At 43.3% G+C, this 21,367-nt stretch overlaps 1 protein-coding gene across 12 annotated transcripts in view; it reads left to right on the forward strand.

Annotated features, from left to right (window-relative positions):
* The first annotated feature begins 3,075 nt into the window (after positions 1-3,075).
* BICD1 (BICD cargo adaptor 1) overlaps positions 3,076-21,367 on the forward strand; it is a 253,737-nt gene continuing 235,445 nt past the window's right edge. For 3 of the 12 annotated variants that reach the window (XM_075122712.1, XM_048829764.2, XM_048829744.2), the window contains exon 1: positions 3,086-4,040. In XM_075122712.1, the coding sequence (XP_074978813.1) occupies positions 3,828-4,040 (213 nt within the window). In that variant the 5' untranslated portion in view covers positions 3,086-3,827. Of the gene's footprint in view, positions 4,041-21,367 lie in introns of all 12 variants that reach the window. The other 9 variants (XM_048829773.2, XM_048829794.2, XM_048829783.2 and 6 more) reach the window with 7 other exon arrangements.

The raw sequence follows: 21,367 nt of genomic DNA on the forward strand, positions 1-21,367 counted from the left end.
ATCTTCTTTTGTTAATAAACTTGTTTTATTTTTAATCTAAACTAACCCTGTGCTGAGTTTGAACTGAACTGTTTGGTACCATGAGTTAAAATAATAAACTGTTGACTATTGACTCCTTAAAGGGCCAATGAATCTTAATATCCCCCTGATTGTTCCAGGACAGGGCTAGACATTTCAGAACTCACACTTTTGGGAAAATTCAGGGCTGGGGAGAGTGTGAAGTCACCATTCCAGTTGTTAACCAAGGCTGATGGAAGCCAGTGGAAATCTGTGGTATTGCACACAGGGTCCAGGATTCAAAGCACTGGACCAGGGCTGCCCAATACATACACAGAGTGCATGCTTGTTGCTGACTTTGTGTCCCAGACAGAGAGCCACAGGGACAAGGCATTGTGTGGGTTACAGGGTAAGAGGTGACACAACTCTTCATGGGTCTGGATTGTACCCCAGAATGGGGCACTATGCTGCAACTGCTAGGAGATGCAGTGCAGGAGGCACAGCCCAGGAGAGTGAGGAGATAATGGCGGCAAATGATGGGCTATACTGGGGGTGGAATAGCCCCTAGCATAATTAGAGCAGCCGTAGGAGTTCTTCTCAGTTAGGACAACTTTCCCCCAACTGCCAGGGAGCTGCTCCACAGTCCCGAACAGCTGGAGTTCACTCCATCTCCCACTCGTGGCTTCGCTGCATCCTCCCACCTCCGCTCCCAAAAATCAAGGACTCTATGGGGAAGGGGCAGCATAAGTCTCCCTACATTGCCTCTGTCAACCCTGTGCTAGGAATCTCAGTTAAAAAAAAAAAATCTCACTTGCCTACTGTGTGGAAAGAAATATGGCAGCAAGATGCCAAAATGTAATCAGTCAGGCCCCTCATCTCTTTTACTGTGCCCAGACTGGGTTTGTGCATGTGGCGAGGTGGTGCTTGTGTATGAGACAATGAACAAACTGATTTCAGTGGAGTTAGACCAAGGCTGGAGTAGCCCTGTACATCCAGTTGCATCCATCGATTTCCATACAGATCTTTGTCATGAACACATATAACTGTCTAGTATCTCTCAACAACCATGTATTTTTTAGCTCTGAACTTAAACAGTTTGTTTTTCAATCTATTGTTGAACAATTATTTATGTAAGCTTTGCTTCTAAAGTGGCATGAGTAGAAAGTTCAAGAGAACAGCAACACAGCACTTTCAAACCCTAGCAAGTCAAGGAAAATACATGCTCCCTTCCCTCCCCCAACCCATTTTATTGTTGGTTTCTTGTATCTTTCATCCTGTTCAAAATGTTTCAAAATGTTGCTGGATGAAGCAAGCATGGAGTAACTGGCTTTTTGGCCTTGTTTTGATGTTTAATTACTTGCAGAAGCCTGTCACTGCTTTGTCTACTTTGCTGTGAATATTCACTCTTATTTCTCAACTACAATTTGTTAGAAGTTTCCTTGTTTGCTTAAAAGCTACTTTCCAACTACACAATAATGTAGCAAAGTTTGTTTGGTGTTTTTAACAAATAATTATTGCTTTCTTTCTTTATCTCATTTTTGTTTTCAAGGAAGCAGGAAATAAACACAATTTTAGTATTTTAAGCAGATGGACCATGTTGGAATAATAACATTGAACTCTAATATGTCTAGTAACAAATCTCAAAGTACCTTACACAAGAAAAAAAGTATCATTATCTCATTTTACAAATGGAGAAACTGAGGCACAGAGATGACATAACTTGTCCAAAGTCACACAGCAGGTCAGTGGCAGCGCTGCGATTAGAATGCAGCTCTCCTGACTCCTAGTATAGTGCTCTGTCCACTGGACAATATTATCCCTGGTTTTAAAGACAGCATTTAAAATACAATTAGTCTTTCTCAGACAAATCATATTCTAGTTAGTAAATCTAATTTTCCTAATATTTTGAAAATAGAAGATTTTCAGGAAAACCTGATGCAATAGGGTTTAGTAGGGATTAAGACTCCATTCTTTATATGAGGCTTTATATGAAAATTAGAGCCACAATCCAAATTCTGTTCCATGTACGTGTTTCCCCAGTGAAGGACCAGTCAGTTATTCCATAACAAGCCTGTGAAAGCTACAGGCTGTGCTCTTGTCCATGTAATGGACTGGAGTGAATCTCAGCTTCTGTTTTTAACAGCACAGTCAGTACTGTCACCATCAGAGAAACATGCTCAAAAAGCAAAAGGGCTAGTCATTAAGAGATTTAATGAATATGTACAGGCAAGACTTCAAAATTACAGTGGCTGATCTTACTAAACATGCAGTATCTTAGAAATACAAACACAGGACTTAGTACTCTCAGGGTGCATGTATGCTGTGGGTATGATGTGCACAACACAGAGGTCAGTTTGTATCCATAATACACTCTGTGTGTATTATAATAATCTCCCTGATTTTTCAATTTATTAGACAATGAAGTGGAGAATTCCAAACCTTGGGGCCGCACTGTCACAGGGTCGGGGTTGTGTAGGCAGGGTGGCAGGCTCTGTTCCTTTCTTGTGAGGAAGAGGAAGAGAAACAGGGCGCTTTCTTTTCGGTGGCTAAATTATTCAGACTAATGAGTGTTTCCATTCCCATAAACACACTTCCCAACGTTCAGTATGGTTAGGACAGAGTTGTATTGAGACAGCCTGGGGAGACTGACATAGAATCATAGAATATCAGGGTTGGAAGGGACCTCAGGAGGTCATCTAGTCCAACCCCCTGCTCAAAGAAGGACCAATTCCCAATTTTTGCCCCAAATCCCTAAATGGCCCCCTCAAGGATTGAACTCACAACTCTGGGTTTAGCAGGCCAGTGCTCAAACCACTGAGCTATCCCTCCCCCCAATGTGTTTGTGTGTTCTAGGGTAGGAAGATGAATGACTTTGGGGTTCAGTAATATGTGTGTACTGAGGGGGGTGTTGCCTTACAGTGAATTTTAGGGGGTCTGAGCTGTCCCCCCTCTGATATCCTCTTTGCAACGCTCTGTTTGCAAGAGTGCAGACGCATTGACAGGAAGTAGATGAGGATTGTTTCCTGCTCTTCTCCTTTTGCAAACCTGCCAGAGAATAACCTGGTGGGCGTCTGTGTGGGATTTCTGGGCTGGGGGTGGGAGGGAGAGCGAGCGAGCGAGCCAGAGAGAGAGATGTGTACGTATGAACAAACCTCTGTGGAGGCAACCACAAACACTCCTGCCCTCGAGGGGAGAGAGAGGCGACATCACTGCTACTTTCCCATCTCTCCTCCCTTCCTTCGTCCTTTCTGCCTCTCCTTCCTCCTGGCCGCTGGGGAGAGGTGTGTAGGGGGGTGGCTGGCTGGGGAGGTGGCTGTAGTCTCTCTCTTGCTGTGCTATGGTAATAATTGTCCCTTCCCCCCCCCAGCCCAGCCTTCCTCCCCATCTGCTTTCTCCTCCTCTCGTTTGGTTCCAGGCAGGCAGCAGACAGACTGCATCATTTTTTTGCACCGGCTGCAGCAGCAGCGGGGAGAGCGGGAGCAGGTGGAGAGTTCAGAGACTGCAGTGAAGCTGCCCTCGAGACATGGCGGATCAGTGCCTCTGAGGAAGCAAAAAGATCCCCAAGCTGCCTCCGCTCCCAGCCCCGGCTCGCTGGGCGGCTGCTGCCAGGCCAAGGAGCAGGAGAGAAGCGGCCAGAGGACAAATGGTGCTGCAGCCTTTTCTTTGATTTCCTCCCCTTCTTCTCCATGTTGCATCTCTCTTCAGTGCTTCAGTCCGTGTAGCCGCTGCTGCTAGCAGGAGTATCCAGGGACAGTGCCACCCAGCCCTCCCTTCCCCCACCCCCTCTCCATCTATCTGTCCGTCCAGCCCGCCAGCCATCCACAGGGGCTATGGCTGCAGAAGAGGTATTGCAGGCCGTGGATCACTACAAGACTGAGATCGAAAGGCTGACTAAGGAGCTCACCGAAACAACCCGCGAAAAGATCCAGGCTGCTGAATATGGGCTGGTGGTGCTGGAGGAAAAACTCACCCTGAAGCAGCAATATGACGAGCTGGAGGCTGACTATGATTGCCTTAAACAGGAGCTGGAGCAGCTGAGGGAGGTGAGTTAGCGGATGCTTTTCTCTCCCCTTCTTCTTCTCCCTCCCGAATAAACCCCATGCACTAAACGAAACGAAATAAGGAAAGGTGCCTAAGGAGCTCTTCTTACTGATGCCCTCTGATAATCTACCTGAGCCCCTTGATCAGACATGGAAGCAAAAATGGCCTTGTGGAGAATGTGTGTAAAGAACCCTAGAGGCATGAATTGATGAGATGGGGAGGAGTGATTTATTTCGGGGCCCAAGAGTCAGCAATGACTGTAGAGTTTAGAGTGGATTATATGACGTTTTAAACTACTTAAGATGCCAATGATACGTAGGCATTGCCCTAACCTGTGTAGCAAGATAACAACTGGGAACCACAACTTCTAATAGCAGACATTGGCAGCACTGGGAAATACTTCAGCCATACATGAATGTTTGGCCCTTATTTAAAGAGAAACATTTGGTGAAACCTGGACAATCTCAGTCTATAATATTATGGGTGTTATGTATACAGTATGTTGTAATATGTGGAAACAGAGACACCTTCTCGGGGTTACTTAGATACATTTAGGGGGCAGCCTCTCATTCAGCAGGGGCAAAGCAGCCAGAAGATAGTTATGAGATCACACTAATCAGTGAAAATTAAACTTCTAGCTCATCCTTAAAGGATGAAGTATTTGATCTAATACATATTTTTGGATATGTCTTTCAGCTGAGTTTGTATAACATGGAAAGTATAATTATGAGTGTTACACATAACCTTTTATCATGTAACCTTTTATTTATTCCTCACCTTTGGATTGTCATCCTGCTACCTATATTTATCATTAAGAGAAGTAACAAAGATTCATACAATGAGCATACAGTCCATCTATGGTAGCATGTGTTTGCATAGCCAGTATTATCCTATCTAATCTCTAAATTTTAAAATGGTCTCATCTTTGTTTATAAAGACAGAGCAAGTTAATTCACACACAAAAATTACATTGATGTAATTAAGTAAACCTTTGGAGAAGAGGAGGAAACGTATAAGAATGATCTTTTCTGAACATTTAAAGTAATGTTTTTCTTCTGTAAAATTATATTGCCATTTATAATCAAATATAGGGAAGATCTATTCAGTGAGAAACAATGAACTAGATATTTCTCATTGAGAACAGTAATTTGTTGACCAAGCTTATAAATAACATATCTACATATGTGTTCAGACACTAAGCTGTATGCACTTTTATAAATATTTGTTTATACATGAAAAGGTTTTGTTTTACCTCCTGATAAATGTGATAAGTTAAATACTTTGTTCCAGTGACCAGGATAGTTTTCAGAAATAATATTTTTGTAACAGAGTTATCTGATTTGTTGTGCTGCTCACACTCAAGCTCTTGTTAAGCTCTTATATAAAAGGTAGAGCTGAGGTTTTCCTCCAAAACTCGCTGGTCCAGTGCAGTGGGCTCAGGATTTGAAACCAGTGACCTCAGCTTCCTGGATTGGGATGGGTAACTTGTGCTGTCATGAGGGCTGAGCTGGTAAAAGTGGTCCAGTAGTAAAAGGGAACTATAACGAAGGTGCAATTATAAAATGTAATTGATAGGGAAAAAGGAGATATAAGTAACAGCATCTGGCTGTGATCTTCTCAAAGCAGTGTACATAAGTGCTGATAAGGAACTACTGAGGACACAGGGTTGGGCATTAACAGAGGGGCAATGATTAATGCAAGAAATTAAATTAAATGTGAAAAAATTAAGCTTGAGCAGTTATTCAGTCCTGATGTCTGTGTTGACAAGATTTGTTGACATTAGAAAACCTATAGGTATAAATTCTGTTCTGATTTACACCCCACTGAAGCCTATGGGATTGCACGGGGTGCCTATCAGCACAGAATTGAGTCCACAGAACCAAATCCTTGTCTCTGGACCCACAGGCTGTGGAGGATTGGGCCAAAAGAAATCTGATGAGGTTCAACAAGGACAAGTGCAGATTCCTGCACTTAGGACCGAAGAATCCAATGCACCGCTACAGACTAGGGACCGAATGGCTAGGCAGCAGTTCTGCAGAAAAGGACCTAGGGGTTACAGTGGACGAGAAGCTGGATATGAGTCAACAGTGTGCTCTTGTTGCCAAGAAGGCCAATGGCATTTTGGGATGTATAAGAGGGGCATTGCCAGCAGATCGAGGGATGTGATCGTTCCCCTCTATTCAACACTGGTGAGGCCTCATCTGGAGTACTGTGTCCAGTTTTGGGCCCCACACTACAAGAAGGATGTGGAAAAATTGGAAAGAGTCCAGCGGAGGGCAACAAAAATGATTAGGGGACTGGAACACATGACTTATGAGGAGAGGCTGGGGATGTTTAGTCTACGGAAGAGAAGAATGAGGGGGGATTTGATAGCTGCTTTCAACTACCTGAAAGGGGGTTCCAAAGAGGATGGCTGTAGACTGTTCTCAGTGGTAGCAGATGACAGAACAAGGAGTAATGGTCTCAAGTTGCAGTGGGGGAGATTTAGGTTGGATATTAGGAAAAACTTTTTCACTAGGAGGGTGGTGAAGCACTGGAATGCGTTACCTAGGGAGGTGGTGGAATCTCCTTCCTTAGAAGTTTTTAAGGTCAGGCTTGACAAAGCCCTGGCTGGGATGATCTAATTGGGGATCAGTCCTGCTTTGAGCAGGGGGTTGGACTAGATGACCTCCTGAGGTCCCTTCCAATCCTGATATTCTATGATTCTATGATAGGAAATAACCATTGAGGGAGGAAGGGGAAGAATCCTTTTGCTCCCGGACATGAAATGGCAGTGAAACCATTCCACAGTTGCTAATTGAGTTCCAGGATCCTGGCTCTCTCTGGCGTATATATCAATTCTGGAGAGGAGGGCAGCTCCCCATAGCTGTACATCATGGTGTACAGGGCATTTAAACCCTCTCAACAGGCTACCAGAATTCTATTCTTCCTCCTGCTCCCTGCAGAAGAGCTACTGATTCTGTTACATATAAGTAGAGCTTTGCATGGATACAAAATTTATATTCACATCCAATCCGCGATCTACAAACATGGTCCATGGATATCCGCATATGCAGAAGTGAAGCGAGTATCCACATCCACAGAAGTAAAGCAGGTATCCGCATCCACAGAAATAAAGTGGGTATCCACAGTAAATAGAATTGTTGAGGAACTGGCTGGAACCTGCTGAAAGCGATTCCATATCAATGCAGAATCCCAACGAGACAATAGAAATCCCCAGTGACTTAAACATTGACACCTAGGAAACCACAACCAAGTCCCCAGCTCAGGAACAAAAACTGAGATGTGACCCGCAGAGGATAGAGTGTGGGCTTCTGGTTCTGGGGGAGCGTGGCTGCTCTCTCCTGTGACTAACTAAGATGGTCAGAGAGAGAAAGAGGCTGAAATGGAGTTCTCTACAGCTTGGCTGGTGAATTGCTCTGGCTTGACCAGAATGGACTGTGATTTAACCTTTCTATTTCTCTACACTGACCTAAGGACTTCCAGTGCTGTGTTCCAGTGGACTAACAAATCCCACTGTGTTTTGACAATGCTGCTTGGCTGTCCCTGCAAATACTTGCCTTAGTCTCTGAAGAGTGTATAAGTCTTTAGCAGAAGGCTACCTCAGTTGGATTTCCACCAGCACTGGGCAGAGGTCAGCAGATGCTCAGTCTAGGATGTGGTGAGGCTGTGTGGCCTGCCCTGGCCTGAAGGAAGAGTAGGACTCCTTGGGGATCTGCCACACTAAAGGGATTCCTCTAAGAGACTGATTAAAAACTGGAGCATAGCACAGATCCTGTGGATCTGTGACACATGCAATGGAAACAAGTCAGTAAGACTGAAAGAAAAATGCTGTCAGACTTGCATTAGGTGCATCCTGATTGTGGCCCAGAATGTGAACCCTTATTTCACTGGTGATCAGTTACTGACGTGTACAATACAATGAAAACTTAAAAAGGAGGAAGGTGTCCCATACTGTTGTGTTAAACCAGTCTGTTCCTGTGCAACAGTATGCACAGACAGGATAGTGTTGTAGGGATAAAGTCAGTTGCCCCAATTCAGGATCCCTCCAAAACCTATGAAAAATGGCCTCTGTGTGTCTTCTGAAACATGCACTGCAGAGGGTATTCTGGGGTGTGGGCTGCACATGTAGGCAACTAAGACCTTTGACTAAGCAATGGTAGAAGTCAGTGGCAGATTTAGAGTTAGTGGGGCCCTGTATGCAGCTTCATTTTCAGGCCTCCCCCCCACCCCCCAGGACCCAGCCAAGAAAAGGAACATTCTATCTTATCTCCTCCCTGTTTTTCATTCTTTTTTTCTTCATCCTCCTCCTATATTATAAGTAATGCAAAGTAAATGAAAATAAAGTGCGGTACCTTGATTGGGGCAGAGGGTTGGGGTGCAGAAGTGGGTGTGGGGGTTGGACTCTGTGAGGGAGTTTGGATGCTGGGTGTGGGCTCTGGGCTGGGGCAGGGGGTTGGGATGCGGGAGCGGGGTAGGGGGGTGGTGCTTACCTTGGGCAGCGCGGCTCCCAAAGTGACTGGCACACACACCCCTCTGGCAGCAGCTCGTAGGTGGGGGTGGGGTCAGGAGGTCAACCAATTGGCCTGCCAATGGGAGCTGTGGAGTCAGTGCTCAGGGCGGGGCAGCACGCAGAGCCATGCCGGCCACTTCTGGGAGCAGCGCGGCATGGAGGGAGGGAGGGAGGCAGAGCGGGCAGGAAGCCGCCTTAGCCCTGCAGCTGTCACATTTTTGTGCCTCCCCTTGGGGGGAGGGAGGCAGCAGGTTTCCGTGTTTGTTTCATGGTAAATCCACTCCTGGTAGAGGTGGAACTCCCAAGACAGATTATTTTGCTTCTACAAGAATTATCTGTGTGTGTATGTGTGTGGTTTGTGCATGGGAGGAAGGACTGGGTTTCAAGCTATTTTCACTGTATATTTGCCACGTTCTGAATTCATTGGCACACTGGGATAGAATTTGGGTCTATATTTGTACTGACACAGGTATTCATTCAATTAATGAATTATTTCATTATTATACCCTTACATTCTGCTATTAGCAACTCTTTGCACGTTATCACTGATCAGACAGACCTGTCACTTTAACCTTTGCCTCCCTATTGGATGTGCCCCATTGGATGCAAGAAACATACCATGAAACTCAATCCTACAGTCCTTACACTTTCAAAACTCCCATCACTTCAAAGGGACTTTTCTATAAGGACTGCAGTAGGAAGCCTCAAATTTGAAAGAATGAAATATTTTTCAGTATTATGGGTCAGTGAGACGGGAAAGTAAATCCACGGTAGGGAGTAGCAGTGCAATCAATTGTAATGCATTGCATTAAATATTAATTTCTGTACATATGATTTATGCTGTGCCACCATTAAAATACAAATCGCTGTGGTGGCCCATGACATTTCTTGTACAGTAGTTAAAATGGCCATATTTTAAACAAAGAGTTTGGTGTTTTGAGGTGTCATGATGTTACATGATACAAAAGATATGAGGCTGTAATCAATGAGCTAATAGCAAACTTGACTTCCAGTAAGTGAAGTAGTTATTACATTAAGTCTGCCGTCCAGGTTTAAGAGCATTTGGTGGGAAGAAATGAGGAATCAATCAGCTATTATCTTTTGTTTTCCAAGAGTTGAAGCAATTAGTAGGAAGGTGAAAACAGAGATGCTGCTTTGCTGAGTTTACAGCTTTCAAGGTTGTAACATGGAGTTGTAATAGCTGTAGGTTTTAAGGGAGGATTGGCAGAATAGTGTAACAGTATGCCAAATGTCCATGAATTTTATCATTTTAAAAGCTCTTTTAGTTCTGTTGATTTTTTCCCCATCTTATAAATAAGGTTTCTGTTCATCACTAGTTTACATTTCAAATATAAAAACTGAATTTTAGGCTTGCAGTGGCAATGTCTTGCTTTTAGGCACCAAGTCAGCAAGGTACTTAAGCACATGTGTACCTGTAATCATGCGAGTAGGGATTCAGTAGGACTATTTAAATGCTTAAAGTTATGCATGTGCTTAAAATATCTTGTTAAACTGGGGGCTTAACTGCCTACATTTAATTGTTTTCTGGAAACTATTCTGTTTTTTTTTTTATAGAGTTTGTGTTTTTGCATGTTGACATATTAGCACTTGCAGTGCAATTCCTGCAATAAGAATAATTTTTGTAATTACTTTTTCACTAAAATCACTTTTTCACTAAAAAGTTAACAGGCACTAGAGACCTCAGTTAAAACACCAGGTTGCTCCTAAAGAGTGGGCCAGGCCCAACTGAAGAGGCATCCCAGCTGTGGGAGGAGCTGGGGTGGAAGCCTGAAGGGAGGGAGCTGCAGGGAGATAGCTAGGGAAAGATCTCTTCAATACCTCTGTGGTTGCTAGAGGGTGAAAGAAGGGCTAGAAAGAGGCAGAGGTACAGTAAGACCGGGGACGGGGAGGGTCATGGAAAAGGGCCTGAAGGAAGGCCAAGGTAGGAGGAAGTCTTCTACAGGGTTCCTAGACTGGAACCCAGAGCAGAGGGAGGGTCTGGGTTTCCCTTCCAGTCTACCAGAAAACGCAAAGGGGACAAGAACTATTGAGTTTGGACCTTACCACCAGGGAGGGAGAAAGCCCTGAAAGGCATTGCTCTGCACAAGAGTGGGAGGACAACTTTACAGAGGCTGGAAACGGGTGAGGAGTCTGGAGGAATGACCCCAGGTAGGAGTGAAGCAACCAATGTCCTGAGAGAGGGGGTGTGAATGGGAGGCATTTCCCCTTAACGCCGAGTGCCTGGGACAAGAAGAGCAAGGGAGGGAAGGGGCAGCTTCAAACAAGAAGGGAGAATGTGGGGCACTAATAAAAGTTGTTGTCTAAGGGTGTGCTGGCCCTTCAATAGCTGTGCCAGAGTCCCCATCCTGTAACTTCCCAAACCCCACATCCCTTCACTGCTCCAATCTTCCCTGCTCCCAACATTCCTTCTTCTGATACAAAGCACAGCTTTGCCAGTGATAGTAAAACCACGTCCCGCGAGTGAAGTGCATTATACCAGTAAAAGCACAGCTTTGCCTGTACAGCTGCATCTACACGAGGGACTTCTGCCAGCACAGCAATGTTGGTCAGGTATCACACATAATTTGTGGCCCAGGTGTGCTCAGAAAAAGGTAGAACTAGGTGATTTTGTAAACAGCTGATTTTAGCGGGACCTCCTGCTCAAGTGTGAACCACTAACTCTACCCCGTGTCCCCATGAGCCACAGCAAATTTCAAAACAAGCCAAATAAGTGTGTGTATTTTAACACACTTACAATAGTGGACCTTTAAACAGAAAGCCGCGATGTTTAGCCTGATAGTGGAGATGCACTCTGCTGTACTAAATCCAGCTGGAATATGACTTGTTTCCCTTTTCCTTAATTATGCCATTTTTACCTTTCTCTATTCCCTCTGAGAAATACTGTCAATTTATGGGATCCTGACGACACAAATGGTCAGATTTTAACTCCTAAACTATTAAGAGTGGGAACTTGTGCCATATGTTATTTGAACTTTAATTTTCCATAGATTTTCAATAAAATCTTGTATTAGTACAAAATCTGAAATGATTGATAAAGGTGTTAATGGGTGGAACATGCATTATTATTGTTAAGTTAAATATTTCCTGTTTAAACTTGGGAATTAAGGTTATGGATGATTGAATAATTTTAAGTCTAAGGGTCTTAATCTGTGTGAAATTAGGCCCTTGGTATTAGAATTGTTTTATATAATTTGGCTGCCATCCTTTCTTTGAATCTGTTATGAAAAAATAATCTTCTGCCTCATGGCTTTTCAGCAGTTTTGCCTTCTTGAGGGCATGACATGTGCAATCTGGATATTTGTTGTACTTGGAGCTGAACATGGAGCTCTCTTGCAAGTGTGATTGGGGCGAGACTGTGGTGGGGAAAAGGAAGTTCTGGCCGAAAGTAACAATTTGTGTAAATTTATCAGAGTAAGATTAGGAAAATTCTCAAAGTCAGATATAAAGGTTAAATCAGCACCTGGGTAGCTTTTATTTACACTGTGCCACTGGCATTTGGAGGAAAATATTTCAAGGTCACATTGGGTATGTCTACACTGCAGTTAGACACCCACAGCTGACCTGTGCCAGCTGAGTCAGGTTTGCGGGGCTCAGGCTAAGAGGTTGTTTAATTGTGGAGTAGACACTTGGGCTTGGGCTGCAGCCTGAGCTCTGGGGCTGTCCCACCTCAAGGCCCTAGAGGCCTTGAAACAGACTAGGCTTGTGTTCTTCCATATTGTGCACAGATACAGCGATGACTGGAGTGGGGACGTATAAGTGCTAGATACATTCTCAATTCTTTCAGTTGGCCTGCCAGAGGCTGAGAGTGAACCTATGTAGGTTTTTGGCTGCTTCGCTCTGTGGAAGTATCACCATCATGATCCTCCTTTATGGGATAGTCCCTTATGGCCGTGGTTCTCAAAGCCGGTCTGCCGCTTGTTCAGGGAAAGCCCCTGGCGTGCTGGATAGGTTTATTTACCTGCCGCGTCCGCAGGTTCGGCCGATCACGGCTCCCACTGGCTGCGGTTCGCCGCTCCAGGCCAATGGGGGCTGCGGGAAGGGCGGCCAGCACATCCCTTGGCCCGTGCCGCTTCCCGCAGCCCCCATTGGCCTGGAGTAGCGAACCGCGGCCAGTGGGAGCTGCGATCGGTTGAACCTGTGGACGCAGCAGGTAAACAAATCGGTCCGGCGCACCGGGGGCTTTCCCTGAACAAGCGGCGGACCGGCTTTGATAACCACTGCCTTACGGGATTTGTAAAATTCTGTTGGATGAGGGGGAGAGCACAGGGAAAATACATTTAGCCACATTTTCCTATTAAACAGGCAAGTTTTATTACCCTTTTTTACATATGGGGAAACTGAGGCAGAAAGCAGTTAAGTGACATAGGGCTTGTCTACATGAACAATTAGTTTGTGGGAAACTGGGATGTGAATGTGCCCTGAACTAGCCTGCTGCAGACTAATTGTTTGTGTAGACCCTGCTGATCTGTAATAACAGTTTAATGTCCTCTGATCTACTCCTGTTTCAAAAAGACTAGATCAAAGCTCATTAACAAACTGTTAATGGACACAGCAGGTTCCACATGGACTGTCTGCAGCAGGCTACATTCACACCCCAGCTTCCCCAAAACTAATTGATTGTGTAGACAAGCCCCATGTCACTTAACCTCTCTTGCATTCACACTTCAGCTTGCCTCGAAGTAATTGTTATAGATAAACCTCAGGTGAAAGCTTTGTAGTAATTCATAGATAAACTGGCTGATCTGGAAATAGAACCCAGAGAACTCTGGCTCCCAATCTCATGCTTAATCTGGGATGCTTAAATCTCATGCCCAGTTTGAGCCCTGTGACTTGTTTTATTCATTTATTAAACATTCAAAGTAGTCACTGAATTATAATTTGTATCATTGGTATCCTGGATAAATAAAGACAAGAATTTTTCTTTCGCACATTGAAGGTTTCTCAGTGTTTTACAAAGCAGTAAAGAATTATACTGTTCTGAGTAAACCTGAAAGGTTTGTGCCCTGAGCAATAACAGGTGTACACAACTTTGGATTTAAACCTTGATGTTGAGAGAATGTATTGGTCAGGAATTTGGGTTATCTTGTAATCTTTCTGAAAATGGAGTGGGATAGAGACATACAGAAAAGATTTCATTTTAACACCTAACCTGAAGAATGGCCTCTCTAACAATGTACCGTCCTTTCAGCACTGCACATAAAATGTGGGATGAAATCCTGAACCCACTGAAAGTCAATGGCAAAACACCTATTGACTTCAATGGGGCCAGGATTCTTACCGCAGTGGCTGAACTTGTGACCAGCACCCTACTGGCTGAAAGCACTCTCAGCAGAATGTGACTGTTATACATTGTGACTTTTGGTTCCTTCCCACCAAAAACAAAACAAAAAACAGAGTAGGGGTAACAAAGATCCCACGGTTGAGCAAATCACTGTCATGGGTCACAAAGAGATAGCTCCAGTCTTCCTGACTCTTTGTATAATATACAGTAAGGACAGTTATTTCACACAGGAATAGTCTGATGGGTTAGTCCTCAAACAGCACTGACTGCCTTTAGGACTGATGCTGCCAAGTGCTGAGGGCCCTCTAATTTCATTGACTTCCTGGGGAGGTGAAAGCACTGAGCAACTCTTGGGAGGAGTTCAGCGCTTTGAAGGTTTGCACACATCAGGGGTTAGATAATTTCTTATCTTCTCTAGAATTTAGAGGCTGGTGGTTGTCCATTTGGTTAAAAAAAAAATCATAATTTAAAAACTTTTCCTTTGTTTCACTCAATACAGAGCCAAATACTATTCTCAGCTGAATACTGTAGGTGTAAATCTGGAGTAACATCACTTAGGATGTTGGTGTTACTCCAGATGTACACCTGTACAACTGAAACTGGCTGGATTTGATGTTAAATGGTGACCTTTGGAATTTCAGGAACATACAATGAAGTCCCTGTTAAAGTTTTAGGCCCAAAATGTTCAAATCTTGGTGCCTAAAAGTGAGGTACATAAAATCTGTCTTTAATCATCTACACAGAAGCAGCTGTTTTTGTTTTGTTAGAGGTGCTGAGCAATCCCAGCTCCCATTGACATCAATGTGGCCTTCATTTACTCACCCACTTTGGAATATAGGTCACTTCTATGTGGATGCCTAGAAGTAGGTTTAAGAGGACAACTTTAAGGTATCTAAATAACACTGCATCTGAAGAAGTGGGTTTTTTACCCATGAAAAATTATGCCCAAATAAATCTGTTAGTCTTTAAGGTGCCACTGGACTCCTTGCTGTTTTTCTAAATAACACTGTTTTTCATGAAAGGATACAATGCGTATGTGTAGTACTGAATAGAATTTGTGATGTAGTACTGTAGATCAGTGGCTCTCAATCATTCCAGACTACTGTACCCCTTTCAGAACTTTGATTTGTCTTGCGTACCCCGAAAGTTACCCCTCACTTAAAATCTACTTACTTACAAAATCAGACATAAAAATACCAAATTGTCATAGCACACTATTACTGAAAAAATTGCTTACATTCTCATTTTTTACCATATCATTATAAAATAAATCAATTGGAATATAAATATTGTACTTACATGTCAGTGTATAGTATATAGAGCCATATAAACAAGTCATTGTATGAAATTTTAGTTTGTACTGACTTGGCTAGTGCTTTTTATATAGCCTGTTGTAAAACTAGGCAAATATCTAGATGAGTTGATACACCCCCTGGAAGATCTCTGCATACCCCCAGGGGTACACGTATCCACTGCTGTAGATCATGACAGGTTCAAAGTACTCTTAACTTTTATTCCCTTCTTCTCTGCAGTAGAGTGGCTCAATATACAAAAGGGCAGAAATGCAATGCCATCCATAACAGACCATCGGCACTCAGTGTTTGAAAAATACTTTTCAATCATACTCTGGGCTATGACTGGTTAGCTTTACAGCCATTCCTATATTTTGTTGCTTTTTTGATGTGCATTTGTAGTAGATATTAACCTCAGGTGAACCTCCTGCCCGCAATCTCTTAGCAAGTAAAACGAGGAGGTGGGCCTTGCTGGGGAGTTGGTGCATCATTTATCTATGTTTAATAGGAAAAGCTAATGTTGCATGGCTTTTTTTGTGTGGAGTCCTCACTGAAGGGATCATAGGGATTGCCGTGGGCAAGATGGACCTTGGCAGTAAGACATCCCATTGGAATTGAAATGCCAGGAGAATAAGGTATCACGGAGCACAGGGCGTACATACCAATGACACTTGCTTTTTTGCTGCTTCCCTGGGATCTGCTTGTTTTCCTGCTCAATCCATTCAGAAGAAGTTGCCGGGGGGAGTGGGACGGGACGGACCCTGCACCCTCCCCCAAAACGATTTATGGGAAATCCACAAGGAGATCCTTTGTGGGGATTTTCTCCCCCTGGCCTTTCCTGTGGTATTTCCATGGGAGTTTTGTCTTATTCAAAATAAGAAATGTCTACTTCAAGTGGTTTATCAGCCTTCCTTAGTGGAAAGTAATCACATTTTTATCTGTAACTACTTGGAAAACAGTCAGAAATCTGATACATAGAACCTTTAAGAGACTGCAGTTCAATTCTTTGTGCCCTCTGTAAAGAATGGAATTGCAGCTTTGAAGTGACAGGAAGATTATGAATACCCAAGTGTCTAAGGTAGGAGTAGCCTTGGATGCAGAGGAAAAGTCAGAGCGAGTGAATCAGCATGACCTTGGTTGCTGCCAGAGCAATGGTTAATGCACACAGCCTGAACAATGGTTGCCATTGGTAGGGTGCTTTAGCAGGAAGTGCCTGCCGTGATATAAAACACACTGGACTAAGCCCTGATGAAAAAACATGCTATGTGTATGACCGGTGAAAGGGACAAAGAGGACTACACTGTAGTGAGAAACTACCTCAGCATAATACTGAAGTCTGTCATTTGTAACGCTATCTTTTACTTGTAGTAGCTACAATGATTTCACTGTTTTAAAAACGAAGCCAAAGTACTGTATGTATCGCCAAATTTCATTCCACCTCCTGGGCTGTTAGCAATGTCAGCTGTACTTATTGTGTATTCATATTTACTTGTATTAAATTAGAACCTTCAGGCACTGACTCTCTACAGAGCTTAGCGTAATATGGCCATAACAAATGAGAGACAGTGCCTGCCCCAATGAGGTTTCAATCTAAATTGACAAGACAGGCAAAGGAAATAGTATTATCCCCATTTTACAGATGGGGAACTGAGGCACAGGGAGGTCAAACAGTTTAGCCAAGGTCACACAGGAAGTCTGTGCAGGAGTCAGGAATTGAACCCTCTTGACCCCTAGTCCAGTGCTTTAATCACAATACCCACCCCCTCCATTCCTCCACTGTAAAAACTTAATGAAGGATCAGGGTGAAAACCGGCTGAACTAAAATTTCCCTTGCAAAAAAAGATTTTTGGTTTCTTGATCCATTGTCTCAACATTTGTGTGTTAGAACTATCAGCACAGTCATGAAAAACTTTCACTGATTCCCCATCTATGTCTATAGCTACTGTAGAATTACTTTCCTCTTTCAAAAGGCCTTTTGTTGTCATTCACCCATCTCCCTTTGTGATCTCATCTCTCTCTTCCCCCATTTGCACCTTCTGCTCTGCCTCTTCTGCTCTCCATTCTGTCCTCTTTTTTTCCATTAGAGATTGACCCTTTCCTGCTGCCATTCCAGGCTTTTGTAGCAGTCTACCCATCTCCTTCCTTCTTACATTCTCTGGATCTCTTTCCAAAACAGAGCTCCAACCCCTCCTCTTCTCTGCTATGAATGGGAACCTCACATTGGCATTTGCTATTAATTAGGGCTGGATGCAGTTTTTCCACTGAAATGGTTTTCAATGGAAAATTTAGGGAGTTGTCTAAATGATTTTTTTTTGCAGAAACTGTGTGCTTTCTACAGAAAAATTGGACTTTTGCCCAAAAAACATTTGGACCAAAATCTTTAGGTGTTATTTTTTTTTTGACAAACTCTAAATTATTCTGTGGGAGAAAATATATTCCAACCAACTCTCCTATTGACAAGGCTTCGTGCCTCTCCTCGTCTGCTGTCGCCATCTAATCTCATACTTGCTCCTACAACAAAGTTTTCATTGTTGTAACACTGTGTGTTAAAAAAAGTTAGCTTGCAATTGTTTATTGTGTGGAGTTCTGAAACGTGGGATGCTCTTTGTAGTTGTGGTATTTGAGAAATGTACATTTAATCTCCGATCCTGCAAGACGCGAGCCTCTGCAGTTCCAATATCTCACAAGAGGCATTCGACACCATCCAGGATCGGGTCCTTGTTGTGGAGCCGTTCACAATGGTTAGAGTTACAGTGGAACATGGAAGAGAGCCTTCGAGAAGCAGTGGATAGGGCATTGGGCTGGGAATCAGGAGCTCTGTCACTGACCTGCTGTTTGACTTTGGGCAAGTCACTTCCTCTCTTTGCTTATGCCTGTACTGCAATGACAGGGTGTGATTGCTGCTTGTGTAGACATGCCAGAGCTAGCTTTAATGGAGCTAGCTCAGGTACTGAAGCAGTGATGCTGCAGCAGCACACACTTGGGCATTGGCTAACTGCTTATGTATCCAGATTTCCAGATGGGTGCAGACAAGCCATGCTGAGGCCTTTGCTGTTGTGTGCTTCACCCCCCCGGGATTGCAACAGACCATAGCCTGAGAGCAGTATACCCATACCATTTGACCTCCCACCCTTTGTATGTCTTGTCTATTTAAATTATAAAGTCTTTGGGACACAGGACTGTCCATTACTATATATTTGTACTAAAGCTAGCACAGGGAGGCCGCCACCGTGATTGGGACCTCTAGGCACTGTTGCAAAGATTTTGACAGTCAGGGGTTGGGAATACTGAACACATTAAATTGCTACTCAGAAGGAACAGTTACATTTTTGATTGCTTCATACCTGTGAGGTTTTATGAGATGACAATTGATGTATGTTAAAACCTTTTAAACATAATGCAAAATATTGATTCTGATCTCTTCACTTTTGTATTGCAAGGCTGCATGTAATAGTCTGGAGAGGCATAGATTCTAAGGACAGAAGAGATCATTGTGATCATCTAATCTAACATACTGTATAACACAGTCCATAGAACTTCCCTGAATTAATTCCTGTATGAACTAGAGCATATCTTTTAGAAAAATAATCTAATCTTGATTTAAAAATGGAAGTGCTGGAGAATATATCACCACCCCTGGTAAATTGTTCTAATGAATAATTACCTTCACTATTAAAAATTTGTACCTTATTTGTAGCCTGAATTTGTCTAGCTTCAACTTTCAGCCACTAGATCTTGTGATACCTTTTTGTCTGCTAGATTCTATTATCAAATAGTTGTTCCCTATGTAAATACTTGTTAACTGTGATCAAGTCACCCCTTAACCTTTTCTTAAGCTAAAGAGAGTGAGTTCCTGGAGTCTATTCCTGTAAGGCAAGTTTTCCAATCCTTTAATCATTCTTGAGGCTTTTCTCTGAACCCTCTCCAATTTATCACTATGCTTCTTGAATTGTGGACACCAGAACTGGACACAGTATCCCAGTAGTGGTTGCACCAGTGCCAAACCCAGAGGTATCTATACATAGGATCACATTAGTCCTTTTGGCCATTGCGTTGCACTGGAAGAGATGTTCAACTGATTATCCACCAAAACCTCCAAATCTTTTTCAGTTACTGCTTCCCAGGACAGAATCCCCCATCCTGTAAGTATGGCCTACACTATTCATTCCTAGATACCGTATATACTCGACCATAGGCCAAATTTTTTTAGTAAGAAAGGGAAGCATCAGAGAAGGGGGTTGGCTTATGAACGGGTATAGAGATGTGGGGAGGTGGGACACAGCCTCCTCCCCACTCACAACAGAGGGGGCAAGGAGAGGCAGCACAGCCAGCAGAGCCAGAAGGGAAGAGGCGGGGCCAGAATCTCTCCGCTTGTGGCCACGCTCCTCTCCCCCCCCAGCCTCTGAAGCAGCTGCAGCTCCGGGGCTGGCAGGCTGCAGCCGCGCCGCCCAGCCTGCCGGAGCAGCTCTGGCCAGGCCAGAAACATCTTCCCCTGGCCCCAGGTAAGGTGGGAAGGGATGGGAAGAGGAGAGTGTGGGGGTCCTGGGCTAGGGGTAGGGTCATGTGGGGCGTGGTCACAGGGGTTACTCCCCTGACCCCCAGCTTTTCCTCCCCCCCAAAATTTCCCCACCACTTGCTGTCCCAGCCCGTCAGGGTAAGGAACTGGCAGGCCGGGACACTTTGTTTACTTAGGTTTACCTCCGCGCCTGCAGACGCTCGAGGTAAACAAACCGTCTCAGCCTGCCAGCAGCTTATCCTGATGGCCCGGGAGCCAAAGTTTGCCGACCCCTGAATTATAGCATCAGCTTACGAATGAGTCATACAAATTTTCCATTTTTACTTATCCATCTTGGGGGGGTCGGCTTATGATCGAGTGTATACGGTAAATACATTTACATTTTGCTGTATTAAAACGCATATTGCTTGCTTGCACCCAGTTTATCAAGTGATCCAGATTGCTGATCCAGATCAATGATTTTTAAAAAATCAGATTTTTGTAAAAAAAATATATATATTTTCTAATTTAAATTAAATACTGGTTTATTGTTTAAAAATAAAACTATTCAAAATTAAATTTTATAAAGAAACTAAAACACCAAACTGGTGGAAGTCACTGGCCAAGCACCTGGAACCAGAGTCTGTTGATGTGCTAACCCAGCTTTTGGCAGCACTAGCTTCTTCTGCAGGTTCAGAGAGAATTTTTTTTTTCCATTTCACTTTATTTAACTGGTTCAGCTCAGTGACCACTTCATTCAAAGTTAAGAAACTTAATGGAAGTTGAAAAAGCAGGAAAGCTTGCTTTTCCCCTTGCCATTCTATAAATAAAATCTAGGTGTGGGAGGATGGGATCTACTAAAATCTTGAAGGCCATGTTGACCAGAAACAGTCAGTTCAATACATTAACTATAGATGGTACTTCCTTTGTTTTATTAATCAGTTCATTTTAAAAGCAAAATATATTTTGATCCCTTTTTTTCTTAGGTATCTAGCAAGTTAACAATTAAAAAGGCTGGTTTTTGCACTTTTAATTGATTTTGAATTTGCATCCAAATAGAGCTGGAGACAAATTACAAGTAAAAAAATTAATCATCACCTATCAGTAACCATTTTCTAACAGAATCAAAATTGTAAAAATTAAGAATCTGAATAAATGTTAAGCTGCATAACTCCCAAAATAAATGGGTATAGATCCAGTGTCAGCAAAAAGAAACACCAAATTTAGTGTAAAGGCTATATTTAGTTGCAACTCAGCATGTTGATGGTTGCCAGTCCTTCTTTAAGAAAATAACTAAAAAGTACAAATGCAAAACACAATTAAAATCTATTGTTTTAATCAAAGTTTCTAGCTTGCTGATTTAAATGATGATTAAAATCTATGATTAAAATTGCTTTGATTTAAATCAGTCCTCTCTCGATCGCTCTGAATCAGTGACTTGTCCTCTTCATTATTTATCACTCCCCCAGTCTTTGTCATGGGTGGCACGTGATTCCTGCATTTGGGGAGGCTGGGTGTGCACCAAAGGGAGGTGCGTCACATCCTGTTTGGGGAGGCTTAGCCTCTCTTGGCCTCTCTTGTACCGGCTGCCCATGGTCTTTGTCATCTGTGAACTTTATCTGTGATGACTTTGTTTTCTTCCAAGTTATTGATAAAAGTATGAAATAACATTGCACCAAGAACCAATCCCTGTGCGATCCCACCCATTTGATGATGATTCCTCACTT

Source organism: Caretta caretta, chromosome 1 (genome assembly GCF_965140235.1).
Source record: "Caretta caretta isolate rCarCar2 chromosome 1, rCarCar1.hap1, whole genome shotgun sequence".
NCBI classification, from domain to species: domain Eukaryota; kingdom Metazoa; phylum Chordata; order Testudines; family Cheloniidae; genus Caretta; species Caretta caretta.